The sequence below is a fragment of the Esox lucius genome, chromosome 4 (assembly GCF_011004845.1).
Source record: "Esox lucius isolate fEsoLuc1 chromosome 4, fEsoLuc1.pri, whole genome shotgun sequence".
NCBI lineage: Eukaryota > Metazoa > Chordata > Actinopteri > Esociformes > Esocidae > Esox > Esox lucius.
Window position 1 is genome coordinate 30362552 of NC_047572.1, and position 21685 is coordinate 30384236.

Sequence of the window (21685 nt, forward strand, 5' to 3'; positions counted from 1 at the left end):
CATTTTTTTAACAAACAAATATAAATGGACGACAGGTGGTAAAACCGGTTTTAAGGAACCTCTCATCTGATGCACTCGCTGCTGTGTTGACCCACACCTCAACAAGTCATCCATGAATCCTCAGTGGTGTCAGAAGAATGACCAGGAGGCCCCCTACTGAGAGTGACTAGTAATGTGCCTTGAATGGATCGCCAACCTTGGACACACAGAGATACACTTACCGATCAATGGACGTTTACGTATTTATTGAAAGACAGATAATCCCACTCATAAAGCATTGAATAAGGCACATAAGGCACTCAGTGGAAGGCACACTTCAGGGAGACAAACATTAAATCATTCATCGTCACTTAAATCCAGATAAAATGAAATGATTCACAACATTTACAGAATCACAACAGTGCTACTGATCGGAGTCAATAGGAACAAAACCTGACCCCATCAATCATATTGTATTTAGTTCATGTATGAGCTATTTTTCGTTATGTTTAAATTTTCTCTCTGTTTATTCAACTTTTTACCTTTAAATAAATCCTCCCTAACACAGGATATGCTAAAACAATGATTCCACTGAACACTTTTTGATAAAATGTTGTCAAAAAATTCCTCTTAGAAAGTCCTCTTAGAAAGTCACCAGAACTGAGATTTTGCTACAAACCCAACCATTACCACCAAAACAGTGTTAGTATTAGAACTTAACTCTACTCCAAATTGACAATAGCATTTATAAACTATTGAAAACACTGCCAGGATTTGAATTATGCTAAACTTCCACCCAATTAAAAAAATTACTAATTGAAGTAGTTCACTTCTTCCCAACATTGCCTATTACAGGACCCATTGTGGAGCAGACTGCTGATTTAATGTGGCGGTCCAGACCTCGTTTACCTGTGAAGCTCTTTCCACAGTCCTTACACTGGGACTTGGGTATACTGCTGTGGATGTAATCCATGTGCTTTCTGAGATTGCCCCTCTCTGAGAAGCCCCGGCCACATTCTGGACAGAGGTGGGGCTTTGCTCCAGAGTGGATGAGCATGTGTTTACACCTGTTGCCCCAATCACTGAAGGATTTACAGCAGTGGGGGCAGGAGAACGGCTTCTCACCGCTGTGAGTGCGGTTGTGCCGGTCCCGGTCGCGGCGGGATACGAATGTCTTCCCACACTCTTGGCAGGCAAAATTCTTTGTGTTTCGGTGATGAGGAGACGCTGCCTCTAGCTCCACCTGGTGATTTTCTGCTCCTGTGCTGCAGCGAAGAGAGCGGATGTTGCCATCTGGGTCTCGCCGGTGGGTCTGGTGGTCGGCAGGGGCCAAACTGGGGTCCTCTTCCCCTTCCTTGTCGTCCGACTCGGAGTCAGAGGCCCGCACGGCTAAAAGGGATCGGCAGACAGACTCAAAGCCCAGTCGGCGCCGGCGCCGGCACTCATCCAGGGCCCCATCGTCCTCCACAGGAGCTAACCAGTCTGCAGGGCCCTGGTTCTTCTGGGACTCCGGTTCGGTCTCATCTTTCTCCCTACACTCGGGCCTGGACCCAGCAGCTGGGAAGGGATGAGAGACGGTCTGAGGCTTTGGACGTGACACTTCTCCACACTCCTCCTTCAGCTTTGCTTTTTCCACCTCTCTGTCTGTGCGTGACTCACTGGACGGATCGTTAGGCTCATGTTTTATTGGATTACAGACAGGAACCTTGTCATCTGTCTCCTGTTTTATAGGTATTAGAAGGGGTGTGACTTTAATTTCAGACTCCTCCTCTTTGATGCGCTGTTGCATTTGTGGCCCAAGTAATTCTTGCCAGTCTTGTTTGACACCTGAGGGAGGGACTGACTTCAGACCTCTGAAGAAAAATTCATCCTCGGACAGTTCACTTTGAGGAGACCCTGACCCATGTGAGATCTCCCTCTTGCAGGCCATTACCACTGTGACAAAACAAAATGTGGTTAGACACTCGTAATTTGGGACTATGGAAAACACGGTTTTTCCTAGGCTTGCTGAGGTTGGTGAGACGAATCGTTTACGGTGTTCTTCTAACATCCAAAATGCATGGAACTGAGCAGGTATACTCGACTATTAGCTATCGCGTATATAATACATATAACAGTTTTTATTTAGAAGTTATATTGGTTAGAAAAGGTTTTACAAAATAGCTGGTCAGTGTAGATATATTGATTGTATAAGTTAGTGAACTGTTGTAAGCTGTTGTAAGCAATGAAGCAAAATATGAATTGTTTGTAATATGAGCTAAAACGGAAGGTGCAAGTAGGACAACAGGACACCCTGTTCAAGCGGTTGCCGGGGAGAGAAAGATTTAGTATGTCTGTCTTTTGAGAAACAGGACACAGGTTAGAGACACACACACATAGTCTGACAGACAAGACAGAAACCAGAAGGGGGGCAAGGGGATACTTGCAGTTATCCTTATAAGGAATAGAACTGGGATTGGGCTAAAGGCACACTGGCTTTGCTAACTTAACGCCTCTATCTTTTGGGCGTAGTTGAAGTATAAAATTATGTTTTGACTGTTGATCCAAAAGCTTTTGTAATAAACGGAATATGCGGTACGGTAATTGACCTAACTCCTGGTGTTTTATTCTCCTTTCCAACAAACCGACTCGGGGAAGTGTTGACTTCAACATCAGTAATAGTATAACGCAGTAATTTTGAACTTACCTCATCTCCTGCTATGGTTAGCAGACTAGCCAGGTTGCAAATAGTAAGTCCACATGAAGCAAACTCGGGCATAATACGGCCAGTAGGAGCGGAACTGCCTAGAGCCGGATGGCGCAACCATAAATATTCTATGATAATAGTTAGTGTACTATCTAGAGACAGTGATAGCTATCATTCTATTCTATTCCAGACTTCCTGCTTCTGCCGCTGCAGTAGGCGTAAAGCCTCCAGAAACGATACTGTTTCATGGGTGGATCAACATTGGACTAACTACTGGAGACAAACACTGCTGAGGATTATCTGGTAGCGCCATCTAGTGGACAATGATGAGGAGGCGGTAATTAAGTGGTCTGCATTCAAATAAGTATATATATATATATATTATTATTTGAAAAAAACGTATATACATCATTATACATATATATTCATTTTTTATTCATTTTTCATTCATATACATTTATTGTTTTTGTTTCATGTCTTTATTGGTGTACATATTTACATGTATATGATTTTTAAACTGTTCTGGCACCTCTGTTCATGCAGTGTCATGTTCATTATTTTAATTGAAATCAAGATTATTTTTTTTCTTTGAAAAGTTGCAAAGTGTCCCGTTCAGCAGAAAGGGAGTGCAACACACGGTTACAAGATGGACAGAGCCGTAGGTAAATTTGGTAAAGAGGTTTGTAATGGGAAATAACCATAGTTTGAAATATTGTTTACCTTGTACTAGATGAGTGAATCTAACCACTGTTTTGTATTTTTGAGTGTAACAGCTCTGCAACCTATTATTCCCATGAGTACCCTAGGATTCATAAACACTAGCCTTAGAACACAGACAGGATTAGAGGGTTCTGCCGTCCAAGATGTTGCCTCAGGTACGTTCATTTATGTTGCACTGGTTCGGATCTGGCCAATTATTCTTCAAGAGAAAAAAAATGCCATACATTTTTCACCACATTTTAGTCATATAAAGGATTGGGAAAATGTCAATGTGAACATATCACACAAATTGTGTTTTTAAATCTATATGTGGTTTTTTAAATGGAGACAATGTTAAGACACATTTTCTGTTCATTCTGAAAGCTTTCTAAATAGCATTCAGTCTCAAGATGTGACAATCAATTTAATATTAAAGGTGCTTATACAGTATAAATGAACAGAAAATCATATTAAACAAATTCTCCTGTCAGTGGTTCCCAACCCTTTTCAGTTACTGTAACACCAACAGAAATTTGCTCTTGTCTTTGTATCCCCAAAGTGCAACAGCATGTACATGTTTACTAGTAAGCCTATGGTGTCATGAGTATTCTCGGGTACCCCCAATTGATAGGCCAAGTACCCCCAGGGGTCCTAGTACTAAAGGTTGGGAACCACTGTGACCTTGGTCATACCGACGTGTCCAATATGAAACTCATTTATTTTCCCCCTCATTGCAGAATGTTTATCCATGGTATTAACGGTCACTAATAGATATCCAAGCCAATTGCTTTCCCTCTATAGACAATGTGATGTCCAACAACTGGTTGCTTGTGGTCATAATCTGTACATTACTAATGCAACTTTGAAAGTTCTCGGCAGATTCCCCAAAAGTATTGCATTTGTCTGAGGCTCGTGTAGGCACTGGTTAACACACAGGTAACCTGCAGGGGCTCCCAAACGGTTCTGTTTGGAGGAGTGTTCGGGGGGGCACCAGGTCACTGTTAAAACACAGTTGAGGACCACCTTTCGTGGAGTCACTGACCTTTTTATATACAATATAATGCAACTCAAATTTCGAGGCAGTGTTATCAGTGAAAGTATTATTATTAAAACAGACCGCATTGTCAAAATGTATGTAAAACTGCATAATACTAGCATCAGTACTACCGATTGTTATTTTTTAAAGGAAAAAAATGACACAAACACCCTCTTGATCCCACTGAGATACTGTAGCATGCCTGGCAGTGACTTCTGGACTTAACAAATCACAGACAGGTACACAGTGCTTGTTCAAGTGATTTACTTTAAAGTAGAAATATCATAGTTATGAAGGACTTATTCACAAGTCATGAAGGCACATAGGGATAGCTTTCTCCTCAGGAGGACAAATGTTTCATTACATTCTGTCATGGTTTTTTATTAAAAGCTTTTAGGCTCTTTTTGGCTCAACAGTGCAACTATTACAACCTGTTGCCAGAAATCACGGATTGCTACTTTGAAAAACAAGTTTTACAAGCCCTCTACAATGTGAAAAATTTACAGATCGCAGATAATTTTTGGGTCCTATGCCAACAAAGTCATTCCATTGCCTTAATTTACCTGTGGCACTATGCCACAAAGAAATTGTTCCTGCAACACAAAAGACTTACAAACATTTTCCTCAGTCATATTTTTAAGAAGCTAAAACAGTTCCATTTCCCTCTGCAAACAAATCGAGTAATGTAAAAGTAAAATAAAAAATGCTTAATCACATTTGAGATCTAGGCAAGACACGCATAGAGGCAACCCCATGTTGACATGTCACATTATGACACAGTTCAGCTTCGTGAGATAAGTCTTATTGCATATAACATACAATAACTGACAATATGGATTATACATAGGTTGTATGCATGGTCCATTTATAATAAAAAAAATATTTTACCAATGTTATTGGGTTCGTTTTTGGAAGTGACCATTATATTTTACATTATTTTTCTTTCAGCAAACTAGTACTACACAGCTATAGAAATGGTAAACAACTGAAAACACACCTGTGTTTGAATTTATTCAAACTACTGACAAACTACTGCAAAATGTCACCCATATGAGATCTCCCTCTTGCTGGGCATTACACCTACAACAAAAGGAACTGTGTTAGACACATGCAACCGTTTTTACTGACTGATGTTTTCAAGTCGTTGACCGAAACGAACAAATTCTTCCACTGTTTTAGTCCATTTGAGCCAGTAAAGCCCAAAGTACCCCCTACTGGCAAACAATGAACTTAAAAGTTTAGTGTCACGACTCTACAAAAAGCCTTTCGTTCAACACATGAAGTTGTGCCATCCTTATGACTGACACTTATGCTTTAAACAAGTTGTGTAATGGACAGGCATACAAATGTTGTATAGATTGGTACATTTAAAATCCAGTCTAGTTGCAGCTGCACCCAGGATGAATGATCCTGTTTTATTATTAAGCGATGTCTGTCGGTAAATTGCACGATTTCACTGAAAGAATTACTCAATCGTCCTTGAGACCCTGTGTTTGTTCAATTTGTGGCTATCTATCATAGAAATAATTCATTATTATTTATTGACAGTCATGAACATATTACACAGTAAAGAGTCATTCAAAAACGACTAATAATTTGCGAACCGCACATCCTTTATAGTGAGGATAATCCATCCGAGGCAGAGGACAAATTGAGCATGAGCCAGGAACCAGGAGCTGAGCACCTGACCCACACATATGGTCGAAATGAGACCTTAAAGGAGTTGAGCTCTGGTATTTCCACTGGCCAGGACTTTGGCATTTTAGATACAACTGGAGGAATTAGAAAGCAGGGCTCCCCCACTTACAAATCCCAATTTAAAATGGTCACAAGGGATTGGTGTCTTGTGAGAAACATAAAAAAAAACTTTTCTGGGTCACGGAAATGGACTATTTCAAAATAAGAGGCCAATGTATTACTTCAAAACAGACAAAATGTCATTTATTCATTGTTTAAGAAAATAAACCTCTCAAAACATTGACAACAACTAATATTTGTTATATATTTAAGAGAAAATGACTTAATATGGAATACATATTGCCTCATAGCTCAAAAACTGTTGTATGTGACAGTGAAAGGATTCTAGGAAATGTTCAGGAGAGAGTTTTATACAGTACCATCGTGCATAACGCCACCTGGCCGTCCCACTATGTTAATTCTTTGGACGGATCTTCTTTGATCCGCCACCGTTATTTCTTATCATTCTGGAATTTACCCAACAAACCATAGTGGTTAAATATTGGTGGCGCAGGCCTTGAAAACCCCATTAGGCCCTTAAGTTTAGTACATTCAACGGTGCTCTGATTACTTCCATTGTAGGACACACACATTGTACATTGATTATACAGATTACCATACTGATTAGTTGTATGAGTGTAATTAACATATTGATACATTAATTGATTACATGAGTATATATGCAAAATGTCCAATGCATCCCCCCTTTGGGACTTTCAAGTCCCATAGTCTAGTCCTGGATATGTTAGGTGAGAACGAGAACTCAGTTTCCATAAATTACTTTGGTTGTCAGGGGCCCCCCTTTCATATTACACGGGTGTCCATACCTGTCCACATACTGGCCAGGATAGCCAGGACATGGAGTAACCTGCAAGTTGTCAGCTGAGTCCTGTCCTATGGCTCGCAGGGGCATTTGGGAAGCTACTGTCCTGGTCATAAATGATTTGGGGAGAGGAACTACGCAGCATGCTATCAGAGCTACGACTACCAGCACTATCCCATTTACTACGCCTACCTTAGTTAAAACGGTGCGCCACTGTCCTAAGTTAGTACCCTTATTCCTATTGTTCTTAACCGGAATGGCATAACCCCTGCTAATAGCGCTGCTGTGCATACCTCATTCCTCCTGTCTAATAGCGCTGCTGTGCATACCTCATTCCTCCTGTCTAATAGCGCTGCTGTGCATACCTCATTCCTCCTGTCTAATAGCGCTGCTGTGCATACCTCATTCCTCCTGTCTAATAGCGCTGCTGTGCATACCTCATTCCTCCTGTCTATGTCAGTGTCTGAGTCGTTACCGTCAGTAGGGGGCGTCGTCATGTCATTCCCAGTCCAAGTCGGCAAGGTTGATGGTGGAGAATTCTTCTCTGACGGCAGAGAGATCTGGTCTTTCGTTGGTATCGTCAGTGGGGGCTCCTCCCGGGCTTTCTGGGCCAGTGGAGTCACCGATAGGAGGTGCTCCTCCGTCATCTCCTGTACCATCTCTCCTTGGGAGCATATCCTGTTTTATCGTTTCAAAAGCTGCTAACGCATCCCTATTCCAATTAAGTTTGACACTCAACTGCTGTTGCCCAGTGTCCTTCAACAGGTCCCGTAGGGGCACTACCTTCAAAGCCTAGTCCTCCATCCAGTCCGAGCTGAAAACACAGAACTTTTTATCAGATCCTTTTCAGGAGAGCAGAGGATAAGTGGATTGTCTGTTTTTTCCCACAGAGTCTGTTGTGCCTTTTTCATTATGGATGAATACTGGTACTGACCCAGGCACATCCAACCATTTATCAACCTTCTCCCTTCCATTGTTGTTCCTTGTTCCCCTATAACAAAGTATTGTGACTCACTGGGGGCTGGTTTGCCATGCACCTCCAACAGCCATAACTGTTCCAAGATCCCATCTTGACATGGGTCATACCTCAATGTACAATGATAAGCCATTTTAGGCATGCTCGCCTGTGGCATTTGTGCCTCAATATATTTACCCCATTTATAAGTGACTTCCCTAACTTTTTCATCAATGTTGCCTATCCAGTATACCTTTTCTAATGATGTTTGCGGCATCATCATCATTTGTCTCTTCACCCCTGTCTCTTCTTATAATTATTCCATCCGGAGTGCACTGAATTTGTAACCCCAATTTACATAGTGTCTCTTTATAGGAGTGTGTTCCCAAACTAAGATGGGGATTTTGGCAGAGCGTCCGCTCGTGGTTCGATTTACTGGAGCAGTCATGGGTATCAGCTGCGTTGTTCCCGATAATCCTATTGTCTTAGCATATTTACCTGACCTGGGCAGGTGAGGCATAAATTGGATTTACACAGGTGTAAGTAGCTCCAGTATCTACCATCATCTTTTTTCACTCTGCCTGTATCTCTCCAGAGCATGAATGAAATAGTCTCTGAACTCCTTGTGTGGTTTGGATTTCATCAATGCCACTTCATCCTCCAGTCTGTTCTTTACAGGAGTTGGCAGCGCTCCCACCAGCGCTTTCCTGAACATGAAGGACACTAAATCATCAGTCTCAGGGTCTTTCTCAGTTTCCAGCCTCCACTTCTCTAGCTGTGTTTGTAAGTATACAGCTGGGTTCTCTGTCTCTCCCAGTGGTGTTCCTTTCAGGACATCAGAGTCTTTTATGGCTGGGTATTCATCCCTTAATGTCCCCCATAGTCGCTGTCTGTATGGGTCAAAGGACTGTCCATCCCCTTCAACAGTTATCATCTATCATCTGTGTCAGGCCACCATCCCGCAACACTGCCTCCATTTTAGTCGTACCCATCACCCTAACCAACAAGGCCTTTAAGTCCCCCACCGCCAGAAGTTTCCCCATAGTTAACTCCTCAAACACCCTAATCCACTTGCCCGCTCCGTTATGGAGGTTGGGTAGTTTAGCTACCAGGCCCTCCACATCCTGTGATGCCCATGCCACATACTGGGGTTGAAGTCCCTTAATCAGGATCGGGTGCATATGAGCGGGTGTCTCCACCAATGCTTTCTGTGTTCCCAAGTTCTGCAACACTCCCTTTGGCCCTCTGCCATGTTCTCCTGATTCGTCCAGTGTTTCCCCTAACGGTTCCTCATCCTCCCATGGGTTCTCCTTGTCACTCTGTTCCAACTTTTTCATCGACTGCTGCAGTAACTGGTCCTCTCTGTCCCTCTGCCTACGCAGGCCCTGTAGCTCTCTTACTGCTGCTTTGTGTTTATGATCCTGCTCATCACTGTCGAAGCAACCTTTCTATTCTCCCTTCCAACTCTGTCTCTCTCTCGTTCTAACAGCCCATTATTTTTCTTTTTCTTTTTGCTTCTCTCTTTCCTGTTTCTTTTCTGCCTGTCTCCTTCTCCTTTCCTGTGCTTCCTATTTACTCTGCTCCCTTAGTCCCAGAATATCCAGGCATTCTTTATAGCAGTCTACTCTCAGTCCAGGTCTGTCTTTTTCTTTTTTCTCTCCCATTGGGGTGGAGGTCCCTACAGGTCTCCCCTTCTCTTCTAATTCAACCTCTCCTTTTATTTCCACCACACCTGTCACCACTGGACACTGTGCCCTGTGGTATGGCGGAGGGTTATCAACCCATCCTATCTTCTCCGCAATCCCTGCCTCTGCACCTTTCTGCAGCAGACTTCTCACTTTGGCTATACTGGCAAGCCGACCTTTCCCCTCCTCCAGGAACATTTTAATAATCTCTCTCTTCCTCGCTTCTCCTCACGCTTCTTGGTTCTATCATCATTCTTGTAGTTCTTAATTATTAAATCAATTTCCTCTCACAACGCCACGTCAAATGTCCCTTCCTTTGGCCATTTTGTTGTCATTTTCCTAGTCATTTTCTCTAGGGCCTCAGAAACTGGCTTAATCTGCTCTCCACACAAAGGAAACCTCCTTGCTAAAATCTCAACTGGTTTTCCTGCCATTTTGATGTCTAATTTAGCAGACTATATCAACTTTTTCTTGGCAGGCGCTCTCCCTCTCTAGGAGTCCCCTAATCTCTTGGCGCGCTCTCCCCTCTGGGACAGCTGCCAGCTGGTCTGGCAGACTGTCTCCTCCCTCTGATATAGCTACCACTAACTTTCACACCTGTCTATTCTCTGATCTGACTCTGCCAACAACTCCTGGCCTTAACAACTTTTACTCAAATAATACAATAAATTATTTTTTTTATGTTTAAACCATATACTCAAATGATTTTTCAGAAGCATTCATCAATTTTCCTGGAATGTTACATCGTTTTATTCCAGTATTTGTCAATTACATTACTTTTCAAATGGTGTTTTACACATCTCCCTTTCGATCAACATTACAGTTCCCCCATCATGCCAGTAAAAACGCACTTTATCTCCTGGTATTTGCTTCTGCCTAATTATTGGCACATCTAATTCTGGGAGACTAGACCAATTTTTTGCTCCTGCCACCTGAACCCATACAACTTCTTCATCTTGAATTCCACAAAGCTGCTCTCTTAATAGTATTTCTCTTGTACGTGGGTCTCGGTCAGTGGTCTCTACTATCCTCAATATTGAGAACGAATGGGTGATGACAGTGATATTACAGCCTATTGGGTAAGTATGCGTGTCGACTGGAAAACAAAATCTACGTTTCTCTGGCAGCTCTTCAAGTAGTGTTTGCATGTCCATATGGATCAGCATACTAGAACCCCTTCCATTGCTGCTCTAACTGTCTAACTACGATCACATCATAGTTTGGCCGGACCAGATTCGAATCGGTCCAACTTCAATCCAAACAAGCTCCACTCAACTTCCACCTGTCCAATTATTGTGCTGTGTCAATGTGCCGAATTACATTCTCCCTTTCTCTTAGTATGGACAATGGAGAATCTAATGATGGTGATGTTACTCGCACTTACTTTATACTTCTATGGGACAAACTTTCTACTTATCCTTAGCCTGTCCTTCTTCTCATACCACTGTCTCCGACTTATTCATCCCATTTGTCAACAACTCCTTTCGATCAGATAACCCCAACTCTCTCTGCTCCTACTTTCCTCAGCTGGCTTCTCTTTGATAACAAACAGCTCAACACTTCTGTCTACGCCTCCTCTTTCTCGGACTCACTTCTCCTTGATGAAAAACCATTCAACACAATTCTGTCTACACCTAGACACCCCTTAACTTACTAATGAATGCTCCTCCTAGCAGGTGAGTGCTATACTCTCCCACTCTTGACCCTAACCATTCACGCTCTACGATCACACAGCAGCGGACACCCACACACCTGTGAGAGGCGGCCACTCTTTCAGCCCCCACCCGTGCTGTCCCCCAAAGTTTATGTCTGAGGCGGTACTCGCGGGGCACACTCATACAGCTAAATTCAAAGCCGCCCGGTCCTGTCCCACAGCAGTCTTCTTCTCCTACTGAGGGTGACTCGGCGCGGTGGATTCGTCCATGCAGTCACTCGGGCCGCTAAGTCGGTGTCACGAATCCTGCCTGCATCCAGCTCTCACAGTTGGCCCCAACAGACCGTGATGGGAGCACAGGACTTAAACTGGTTGCAACCCTCACACTTATTTGTCCTAATCCTGTTGTGCTGTGTCCTACCTAAAATGTGCAGCATGCCATTTAACCCCCAATTTTTGGATTCAAAAGCTCCTCATTCCATCAATCAAAAAAGTTGAGTTTGTTAAATTTGATAAGGCCTTACATGGTGCCAAACTGCCAGGACAGGTGTTTAAAGTCACACAAACCACTAAATTAAAGTAAGAACATCCTTACCTCTCAACGTGGCCATGTGTTGTATGCGCAACCCGACCCACGGCATCTTCTGCTGTCGACAGCCAGCCGGCCCGATGCCAATCCCGCCAACAACGCCAAGAATATGTTGTGGAAAACACTTCAGATCTCCAGCCAAAAATATGCAAAGAACTTTAATGAAGATTCAAAAAAGCTGAGTTGGTCTGCAGACTACTGTCTTTCCAACATCGGACACTCAGTTTTATACAGTACCATCGTGCATAATGCCACCTGGCCAACCCAATATGTTAATTCTTTGATCCGCCACCATTATTTCTTATCATTCTGGAATTTACCCAACAAACCATAGTGGTTATATATTGGTGGCTCAGGCCTTGAAAACCCCATATAATAACAGGGCCATTAGACCCTCAAGTTTAGTACATCCAGCGGTGCTCTGATTACTTCCATTGTAGGACACATACAATATATATTGGTGATTATGTAGGACACACATTGTATATTGGTGATTATGTAGGACACACATTGTATATTGATGATTATGTAGGACACACAGTGTATATTGATGATTATGTAGGACACACAGTGTATATTGATGATTATGTAGGACACACAGTGTATATTGGTGATTATGTAGGACACACATTGTATATTGGTGATTATATAGGACACACATTGTATATTGATGATTATGTAGGACACACATTGTATATTGATGATTATATAGGACACACATTGTATATTGATGATTATGTAGGACACACATTGTATATTGATGAATATACAGATTACCATACTGACTAGTTGTGTGAGTGTGATTAACATATTGATACATTCATTGATTACATGAGTATATATGCTGTATTGATGTTCAAATAATTTGTTTAGTTGAGTCTGTCTTATGACACTCTTGTGGTTAAAATCCAAAACATTAGAACTCATGCACTGTTTGAAGAAGTGATAAATAAAAACAGTTTTATTTATATAGCTATTGTATTTGCGGTTCGTGTTGCATATTGGTACAGTATTCATATTCATAATGTGATTTTCACAATGTCACCTGTTGTAGCACTTTCATTCTTACAGTGTTCACAATGGAAAGACAACATTTTGAAATCAAGATTTTCCTTTTTATTGAAAAGTTGGCCAGGATTCTGTACAGCCGAGAGGTTGTGCGATACACAGGGTGAGGAAGTCGGGGGAAAGGATAGAGAAACATTTATTTTTTATTTTTTACCATGGTGCGTCTGACCCTGAGCCAAGAATCATGTGTAAAACAGCAAGATATTTCTCCTTCCCTCTTTTGTGCTGCAATGGACTAATGGGGCGGGGGGTAAGGGACGAAATAGAAGGGGGGGGGGGTCCAAAGTTGGACAATAGGAGAGAAAGAGAAGAGTAGAGATAGAGACATGTGGTTGTCTGATTGTTGAGGGTCTCTCTAACCAGGTGGTCCTTAAAGTGAGGTTCCACCGAGGACAGAATGTTTAACCTAGCCCCTCACCCCAGCCGTTTCAGGTGGCAAGGTTCAGCCAGGGGGTCCGGCAACGCTTCAGACATCTCTCTCCCTCTTCCTCCGCCCCTCTCCCTCTCTTCCGCTCTTTCTCTTTCTCTCCTTCCCTGAGCCTCACTTGCTGGCCATGGTGTAGCATCCCTGCTGGTGCCACTGCATGTCGCGGATGCGCCTCACCGACTGGAACTGGGGGCAGCGGGCGCCGTACTCGTTGAAGTGCTTGTAGTCGCCCTTCTCCAGCAGATACTGGGAGCCGCGGTATCCCGGGAACTGGTAGCCCACCCAGCTGGAAGGAAACAAGGGAAGAAGACGAGTAAATATGCCAGCCGTTCCCCTGCAGTCTTCCGGGTGTAGCTCTTGGACGTGATTTGAAACTCAGCAGACTTGTTTGGGCTACGGGTCCGCCTAGTAGCACTTACGTTCCGCAGCTGACCATGATGCTGCCGACCCGGTCAGTGAAGCCGTAAGAGAACAGGGAGGGGACGTCGTCATCCATAATCTCCATCTTGCGGCCCTTGAACTCGCCGACCTCGTACAGGCAGATCTTGTGCTTCTCGGGGTCCTGAGAGAGAGGGGGGGAGGGGGGGGGGGGGAGGCGTGACACTTGTCAGAGGTGTAGCGGACACAGACGAAAACAAGTGGGTCGGTGCGGAGACAGCGCCAGAGCCAAGAGGGGCTGTGTGAAATGTGAGACAGTGGAGGACAGACTCGATGGTTGACAGGAAAGGTAACGGCGGACGGAGAGGGGAGTGCCCACCATGCGCACGGGCCTGAAGGAGAGCAGGTAGTCGTTTCTCTGGCAGTTGCTCCAGGAGTCCCAGCGGGGGTACTCGCCCTTCTCTAGGATGTAGTGCTCCCCACAGAAGTTCATCTGCTCGAAGCCCACGAAGCTTTACAACAAAAAAAGACAGTGTCACATCACCGTACAGCCATGTTGTTATCTAATGATAATGGGGGGGGGGGGGTTATATACACAGCCACAATGTTACCATTATTCCACAGTGCCATGCTACAGGGATAGCGGGACCATGTCACATGACTAGAAAGTAATATGTAGTCTGAAAAACCTGATGGGGGAGACTTACGGGCCACACTCCACGCGGAGGGAGCGGACGCGGTCCATACCCATCTCACACACGTTCATGCATTCCTGGCTGATCTCCACCATGCGGCCCTGGAAGTTCTCCTGGTCAAACACGTACATCTGAAGAGGGAACGGAGAGGAGGAATGGATAACTTCCAACAACAAAAAAGCATGCGTCGTGTCGGTCTGTATTAATGACCCCGGGGCATTCCGTTGCACTGGAACCGTCTGAGGTTTGTTCATTCAGATGGCCGTTAGCCAAGGACATCGCGACAACCAGTCTTCCCGGGCTCCAACTCTCAGGGGGGGCGGGGAGACATCGTAGGCTAGCCGAATTCCAGAATTTACGTACATTTAACTAACGTGTTACATTTAAAAAGCCCTGTCAGAGGACTACTTGCCTTGTAGGACATCATGCCCATCTCAGACTTCTTGCTCTGGGCAGCTTTCCCGTCGGTCTGGGAAGCAGCTTTGGACTTGTCACTGGACATAATGACTGAGAGAGGGAGAGGGAGAGGGAGAGGGAGAGGGAGAGGGAGAGGGAGAGGGAGAGGGAGAGGGAGAGGGAGAGGGAGAGGGAGAGGGAGAAGGAGAAGGAGAGGAGCACATTACCGGAGAGAAGACTCACTCAGAGCCAAGAGAAGACAAGAATCTATATACAGAATAAAAAAATTAAAACAAGGGACATGGATGGAGTGATTGAATGGAGGATGTGTGGGGAAATGTTGGCGTTTGGGGAAATGATGGGGTTTGGGGGTGCAGTCTACGTGTTTTAATAGCGATGCGAAAGGTTTAACTACTTCTATTTGCTGATTTCAAAGTGAAACGGCTTCTGAGCTGTTGACACTTTCTTCAACCCCAACTTTCTTTACCTGTGTCTGCAGGAGCACAAATGTGTATCCTGCTGGTGTACGATCTGTGTGTGTGTGTGTGTGTGTGTGTCTGCTGCTCTTACCTGTGTGTGTGTGTGATCTGCTTCACTCAGAGAGTGTGTGTGGCTTGGAGCGCGCCCTGCCCTTTTATACGCTGGCGCCCAGAGGAGGAGGATTAAAGACAGAGAAACAAACCTGCTGAGGTCAGAGCTCCAAGACAATAGAACCCTGGCATCATCAGAGAGGGACGGCCAGTGGGGAGGAGCCAGGCACAGGGACCAATGAGATTCCTATATTTTTTTTAAGAACAGCTGGAGGAGGTTGGACAGTGAAATATTGTACATGATGATTGGCAGTGACCACTAACAGATACAGATATTACAGTTACCATTTCTCTGATTAGCAAACACACAAACATACTTTGGTATAACCAGTGACAAAGACACACTGTTATACACTGTTATTCTTATTTCGGTTTTGATTAAATACAATTTGCTCATGATGATAATTATAACATATCATTTGTAAAATGCAATACACACACATTGCACAGAGAACAAAGACAAAAAAACTGTAAAAAACATGATATTTCAAAAACAATCACAACACATCTAACTATTACTTATTCATTCCAAAGAAACAGATTGTAAATGAAAAGCCAGCTTCAAAAGGTTGGAAGATATTTACTAAAAGGGCTCACTGTTTACATGATATGAGTATATGAATTGGATATGATTGATTGATGTTAGCAGATGATTGATTGATGTTATTCATACATGCTGTTTGACTGATGTATTGACCTCGCTTTATCAGACTATTGGAGTTCAGGAGAGAGTAGAATTGTTGTAGTGTAATATAGTTGCACTTTGCTTTTTTGACCTTGTGAAGATTTCTGTGCTTGAGGGCCCAGGTTACCATGCGCTGTTAGAGGCTAGAAACATCCCAAGCCTAAAACCTTATCTGAGCATTCATGGTGTCCATATCTACACTCAGTTAGGAACCTAAATGTTCATTGTTTGTTAGGCTATTTATATAGGGGTTTATTTTTTAAGCCATTTGAGCTTATTGTGTTAATGCACGGCATTAGAGAACCTCAATACATATTTATTATACTACATGACTCCTTATGTTTGTGTCACATTAATCGTTTTTTTTGTGGGTGTGTTAGAACGCCTGAAATATGAACTGTATATATGTTCGTGACTGAGGCTGTGCAACTGAATAAGTAATTATTTAAAAACCGTTAAAATTATCAAACTTATTTTAATCTAAATGCATACATGTACCCCGGGCTGTTGCGCCTTTAATCCTCACATTCCTCAACTCTGCCCCGGCCTTTGTGACCGGTAAACGCCGGACTGCTGACCCACACAAACTGACCAGGACGCTATTGTCCCTCATCCATTCAGTACAAACCCGGTGGCTGTACACAGAAAGGACTGGTGTTACGTAGTAAACGCTGAGCTGGCGTGTCGCGCGGTTTCCGCGGAACGACCTGAAAGAACATGAGCGCGCTATTCGCCAGTGTCCTATGCGGGAAATGTGTATTGTATGCGCGCCAAAGCGCAGTGCCACGAACGCGCGCTAAGAGACGCGCGACACGATAGTCCATATAAAACTGAAGCGCCAGGACCTCTCAAAGCTCTACGCGAGATAGCGTTAAGCGCGTGTCACACCCGAGCTCATCGCGAATAAGTGCCAAACTAGGTAAGGTGCAAACTCCGTGCCGCATTTAACGAAGGGCCTACATTATAGGGACAGGCAGTCAGATTTCAAACTCACAAAGAAGCACTCACCCATGACTACACGTTAATTTCAGTGCACATTGTATTGATTGGCTACACAAATGTACAGTACAGCCTTGCTTAATTGATCTCTGCTTTCATATTGCTAGAGTGTAATATATTATTTGATATTATTCGAGCTGTAGCACATACACACGTATATACAACTATGCACTTTAGCGTTAAATCACGATATTTTCGACAATTTTCGAGCATTTCTTCGAGCATATAATTGCCTATAACAGAGAGCGAGTTTATCAGATTAAAATTGCGTTGCATCATCATAGATTGTTTGGCATAATTCCTCTTTTATAGGACATATCATTCATTCTAGACTGTCGAGGGACTTTGTCGAAATAGTGCATAGTGGTTAGCTTTAAAAGGAACATTTCCAGCACTGACTTTTGCGGGTAACTGACTGACTGAGTGGTTCTCTTCTCACTGCTGAGTTTTGTGCTTGTTCCCCCAGCTTCTTAAAATGCATGCACCAACTGTTAAGACCCTCGGCTAAATGGCTAAAATGTAATGTTTTTATGAAGTTTTTTATTGTATCAGTGAAGTTCTGATTATAATATTGACACAATATAATGTAAGTTTTCCCGCTGCCTCCAAGGTTTGAAGATGTACAGAACAACTAGATCACCAATGATGCAGCCCCTGGTCAACTCGGGAATGGGCATCGCTCCTTTCTTCAAGGTAACACATGCCTCAGATTTAGACGCATGCAGGAGCTCACAGCTAAACAATATGACCTCGGGCTCCTTAAATGACCCCTTCCTTTCTCATCCTCCATTTGCCCCCCCCCGTAGGTGACTGTGTTTGAGCAGGAGCACTTCCAGGGCAAATGTCAGGAGTTCACCTCCGAGTGCTGCAACATTCACGAGTGTGGCCTGGACACCGTCCGCTCCATCAGGGTGGAGAGTGGAGCGTGAGTACACCCCCGGCCTTTATTACCCACGTCAGGGGGTTGCCGTGCGTGCGTGCGTGTGTGCTCATGGGCGGCGGTGAGCGCTGCCTCGCCACCATCCTGTGTGTGAGGTCGATCAGTGTGCGTGAGGCGGAGGACTGAACGGGTATACTCTCTGTGTGTGTGATGTTTACACGAGGAGTTAGCGTTATGAGAGGGTAGTTGACCCCCCCCTCTTTCCAGCTGGGTGGGATTTGAGCACCACGACTTCCAGGGACAGCAGTTCATCCTGGAGAGGGGAGAGTACCCCCACTGGGACGCCTTCAGCGGCTCCCTGTCCTACCACGTGGAGCGCCTCATGTCCCTGCGCCCTATCTACTGTGCTGTGAGTTCCTCAGCGCGCACCTGTGTGTGTGTGTGTGTGTGCACCTGTGTGTGCGTGTGTGTGTGTGCACCTGTGTGTGTGCACCTGTGTGTGTGTGTGTGTGTGTGCGCACTTGTGTGTGTGTGAGAAACTGACAAGAAGATGACACCAATACCCACTTTTAGTCCTCAACCCCCTCCCTCCCTATTGGATCATGATGTACGTGTGTCGTTCCCCCCCCCCACAGTCCCACATGAGCAGTCGTATGATGATCTTTGAGAAGGAGAACTTCATGGGTCGCAGCGTGGAAGTGTGTGACGACTACCCCTCCCTGCAGGCCATGGGGTGGTCCATGCCCGAGGTCGGATCCATGCACGTGCAGTGTGGCGCGTAAGTGAACCCCCCCCCCCCCCCAAACTGCTTCCAGGATAGCCAGCGACGCAGCCAATCGGTTGGTTCAAAAGAAAAACTTCCAATCGGGTCTTGATATAGATATTTTATTTTTATCTACAGCTCAGGAAAAAATTCACTGCACTTTTTTCTTTCCTTTCCAAAAAAGTCAAAAAGGCAGGTTTTGAGTGAGGAACAGAAGGTTTAAAATTAAGAGACCAATGCAAATTGAACACCTCTTCAGGTCCTCACTCAAAACTTTCCTTTTCAACTTTTTTGGAGAGGAAAGAAAAATGTGCAGTGGCCTCTGAATCTTTCCCCGGAGCTGTATACACGAATGTATCACTTTGCTCCCTGAATGAACACGTTTCAGGGAAGCCGATCTTCAGTGTAACCGCCCCCCTCTCTCTGTGCAGCTTCGTGTGCTACCAGTACCCCGGCTACAGGGGGCAGCAGTACATCATGGAGTGTGAGAGGCACAGCGGAGACTACCAGCACTGGAGGAACTGGGGCTCCCACTGCCAGACCCCCCAGATCCAGTCCATCCGCCGCATTCAACACTGAGAGGGCCGGAGGCCCATGGACGGCAACGCCCCCTACCACCCCCCCAGACCCTGCTCCCTAACCGTGGCCCCCACCCCCAGGCTCACCATGACGTGAGGAGCCTAGCGATTGCCCACATAGTACTTACTGACACACACAGAGCCGCTCTGAGAAACGATAAGAGACTATATGTTAAAGCACAGGAGCACGCACACACATTGACTTGACTGACAGCCACTGTCTTTTTATCAGGTTAGAGCCCCCCCTACACACACAAACACACATCTGGGCTACTCCACCTAAACCCCTCTGTACAGGTCACCTGGGCTGTTCCCCCTAAACCCCTCTGCCCAGGTCACCTGGGCTGTTCCCCCTAAACCCCTCTGCCCAGGTCACCTGGGCTGTTCCCCCTAAACCCCTCTGCCCAGGTCACCTGGGCTGTTCCACCCAAACCCCCCTCTGTCCAGGTGACCTGGGCTGTTCCACCCAAACCCCCCTCTGTCCAGGTCACATGGTCAGATTCCCATGTTGAGATGGTTGGTGCTGTCCTCAGGGAACAGGTCGGCACTGTGGTGCAGCTTTGACGTCAGGTTGTGTGTAGGAGGTTGAACCAAAGGTTAATTAATAAACTCATGTTTACTTCACGTGCTTAGGCCTGTTTTATCATTCTGTGTGTGTCTGTAATCTATTATGAAACAATATAAAATGATCAAACATTGTAATAATCGGCATATAAGCATCTCATGCTGAGCTTTATGGGTCGGGTATAATATTAAGCCGGAAGATTGCATAATAAATGTCAAAACCTCAGACGAAAATTGGGTGGAGCGGAACTGCTTCTCCAAAAAGGCAACGGTAAACATGTCATGCCTTGTGAACGATGCCTCGCGGCCCAGGGGCAAACCAGTCTATTTCTGTAAATGCCAGACATCAGTGACGAGATGCATCCTTCACCCAAACGTCATCAGAACAAGGAAAGTGCAAGATTTTGCGAGATGAGCACACGCGTAGAAAGGCGAATTGTTGCTATGCCAGGCCCCACAAACCGTCGGCCACGTACGCCCTCACAGACCACTTACAAACACCGCCATGAGCAGGGGGTGGGGACATTTGGGCCTGGCGTAGCAACAAAGGGTCGTGGAGTAGGAGCTCCGATCAAGCGTCAGGTTCAAACAGCTGACAGTTGTCATTTAGCAGACGATCTTGAGCGTCCTACAGTTAACGTTTTAATTTTAAGAAGCTAGGTGCAGCGCACAACTTACTAGAAGCACAGTCTTATCGGTTAGTTAATGGTTAATGTCAGTTTTGGGAAGAAGACAATGCAAACATAAACCTAACCAGCGTTAGTTTACGAGGGCGACAGGAGGGGCGGCTGTAGTTGTTTTAGGTGCTCTTTACTTATACTCGCTTGCATTGATTCGTCCGTTTGTCCGTTTGTCCGTTTGACTTCCGGGGAGAGTATCTGCTGGCGTTGTTTCTGAATTGCCGCTTTTCCTTAGAAACTGTCCTTGTAACGTATTGTTTGTCTTTTGTTTTTATGAGTTTGCTTTATGTTATTGTCTTTACCCTCTGGCTATTCTGGATGTGAAGTTGGACATCAGTCGACTGCCTCGTTTTTGCCTCGTTTTGAAAAATCACTAACATCATAAAGCTAGTAGCTAATCTTGGCGTGGTTTGTGAGCTGGGTAGCCGAAACGCTAATGTTACAACCGCGTTGAACTGTGTTGAAGGACTTCCGATTTTATTCCACTTCAATGGACACCTCTGCATTTTGATAACATCAACATCACACCGGATTTCACCTGAAACACGTTTTAAACTTGATTGGCTCATACTTTCCTCCAGACTACCACATTGCTGGCTGGTTAGCTCTACAGTTCATATATCCCTCTTTGGCCTGCGTTGTGTCATCCTGGTCTTCACCTGTTTGTTGTGACCTGGGCTCCAGCAGACGACTTACTCTGAGTAAGTCACCACTGTCTTTTTGTCTGTTGTCTACTGGTGAGGGCTGTGTGTGCTGTGGGGTCTTTTAGCAGCCAGGGTCTGGTACTGGCTAGGTTGGTTTTATAGTCTGTCTTGTGTTTCCGTGTGATTGTTCTGACAACTCAACTGGATCCATAATCTTTGCCATGTATCAGCAACCATACCTCCACCTGCTTCTGCTGTTGACATTGTACCCTGGATTATTAAGGCTCACACCCAACATTCGTCCTCCTATAATATTCTACTCCCGTTTGGATCTACTAGCTTTGAATAACAACTACCCACCTCCTCCTGTTGTAACCCAGCGTGCCCGTGCGTCTGGCATTTTCTGTAGACGTCTCTATCAACATCGAGGCTCCCGACGTAACTGGTCTACCAACTCTAACACCTATAGCAACATAATCTCCATATGGTCTCAGT

General features: G+C 44.7%; 3 protein-coding genes across 4 annotated transcripts; 1 reads left to right on the top strand and 2 right to left on the bottom strand.

The window, feature by feature from the left end:
• Window positions 1-230: 230 nt before the first annotated feature.
• LOC105028782 (gastrula zinc finger protein 5-1) lies at window positions 231-2970 on the bottom strand. The gene is made up of 2 exons (XM_010901763.3): window positions 2666-2970; window positions 231-1914 (listed from the first exon to the last, which is right to left on the bottom strand). The coding sequence occupies exon 2, from the start codon at window positions 1907-1909 to the stop codon at window positions 806-808; it is 1104 nt and encodes a 367-aa protein (XP_010900065.2). The 5' UTR covers window positions 1910-1914; window positions 2666-2970; the 3' UTR covers window positions 231-805.
• A 9966-nt stretch (window positions 2971-12936) lies between these two features.
• LOC105028768 (beta-crystallin B1) lies at window positions 12937-18471 on the bottom strand. 2 transcript variants are annotated; one of them, XM_034291660.1, is made up of 6 exons: window positions 18455-18471; window positions 14824-14918; window positions 14424-14542; window positions 14096-14228; window positions 13758-13900; window positions 12937-13624 (listed from the first exon to the last, which is right to left on the bottom strand). In XM_034291660.1, the coding sequence occupies exons 2-6, from the start codon at window positions 14911-14913 to the stop codon at window positions 13453-13455; spliced, it is 657 nt and encodes a 218-aa protein (XP_034147551.1). In that variant the 5' UTR covers window positions 14914-14918; window positions 18455-18471; the 3' UTR covers window positions 12937-13452. The 2 variants fall into 2 exon arrangements, with proteins under 2 accessions (XP_034147551.1, XP_012989055.1); XM_013133601.3 differs by lacking the exon at window positions 18455-18471 and adding an exon at window positions 15378-15475.
• cryba1l1 (crystallin, beta A1, like 1) lies at window positions 16901-19926 on the top strand. The gene is made up of 6 exons (XM_029119213.2): window positions 16901-17001; window positions 17692-17774; window positions 17888-18006; window positions 18229-18370; window positions 18597-18739; window positions 19156-19926. The coding sequence occupies exons 2-6, from the start codon at window positions 17700-17702 to the stop codon at window positions 19301-19303; spliced, it is 627 nt and encodes a 208-aa protein (XP_028975046.1). The 5' UTR covers window positions 16901-17001; window positions 17692-17699; the 3' UTR covers window positions 19304-19926.
• Window positions 19927-21685: the final 1759 nt, after the last annotated feature.

Bases quoted from the DNA above. Each gene is read 5' to 3' on its own strand.
- LOC105028782 (XM_010901763.3), bottom strand. From the start codon at position 1,909: ATGGCCTGCAAGAGGGAGATCTCACATGGGTCAGGGTCTCCTCAAAGT.
- LOC105028768 (XM_034291660.1), bottom strand. From the start codon at position 14,913: ATGTCCAGTGACAAGTCCAAAGCTGCTTCCCAGACCGACGGGAAAGCT. The intron at 14,229-14,423 runs GTAAGTCTCCCC...TTTGTTGTAAAG, and splicing joins CTCCGCGTGGAGTGTGGCCC to CTTCGTGGGCTTCGAGCAGA. The intron at 13,625-13,757 runs GTAAGTGCTACT...GTTTCCTTCCAG, and splicing joins ATCATGGTCAGCTGCGGAAC to CTGGGTGGGCTACCAGTTCC.
- cryba1l1 (XM_029119213.2), top strand. From the start codon at position 17,700: ATGTACAGAACAACTAGATCACCAATGATGCAGCCCCTGGTCAACTCG. The intron at 18,007-18,228 runs GTGAGTACACCC...CCCTCTTTCCAG, and splicing joins ATCAGGGTGGAGAGTGGAGC to CTGGGTGGGATTTGAGCACC. The intron at 18,371-18,596 runs GTGAGTTCCTCA...CCCCCCCCACAG, and splicing joins TGCGCCCTATCTACTGTGCT to TCCCACATGAGCAGTCGTAT.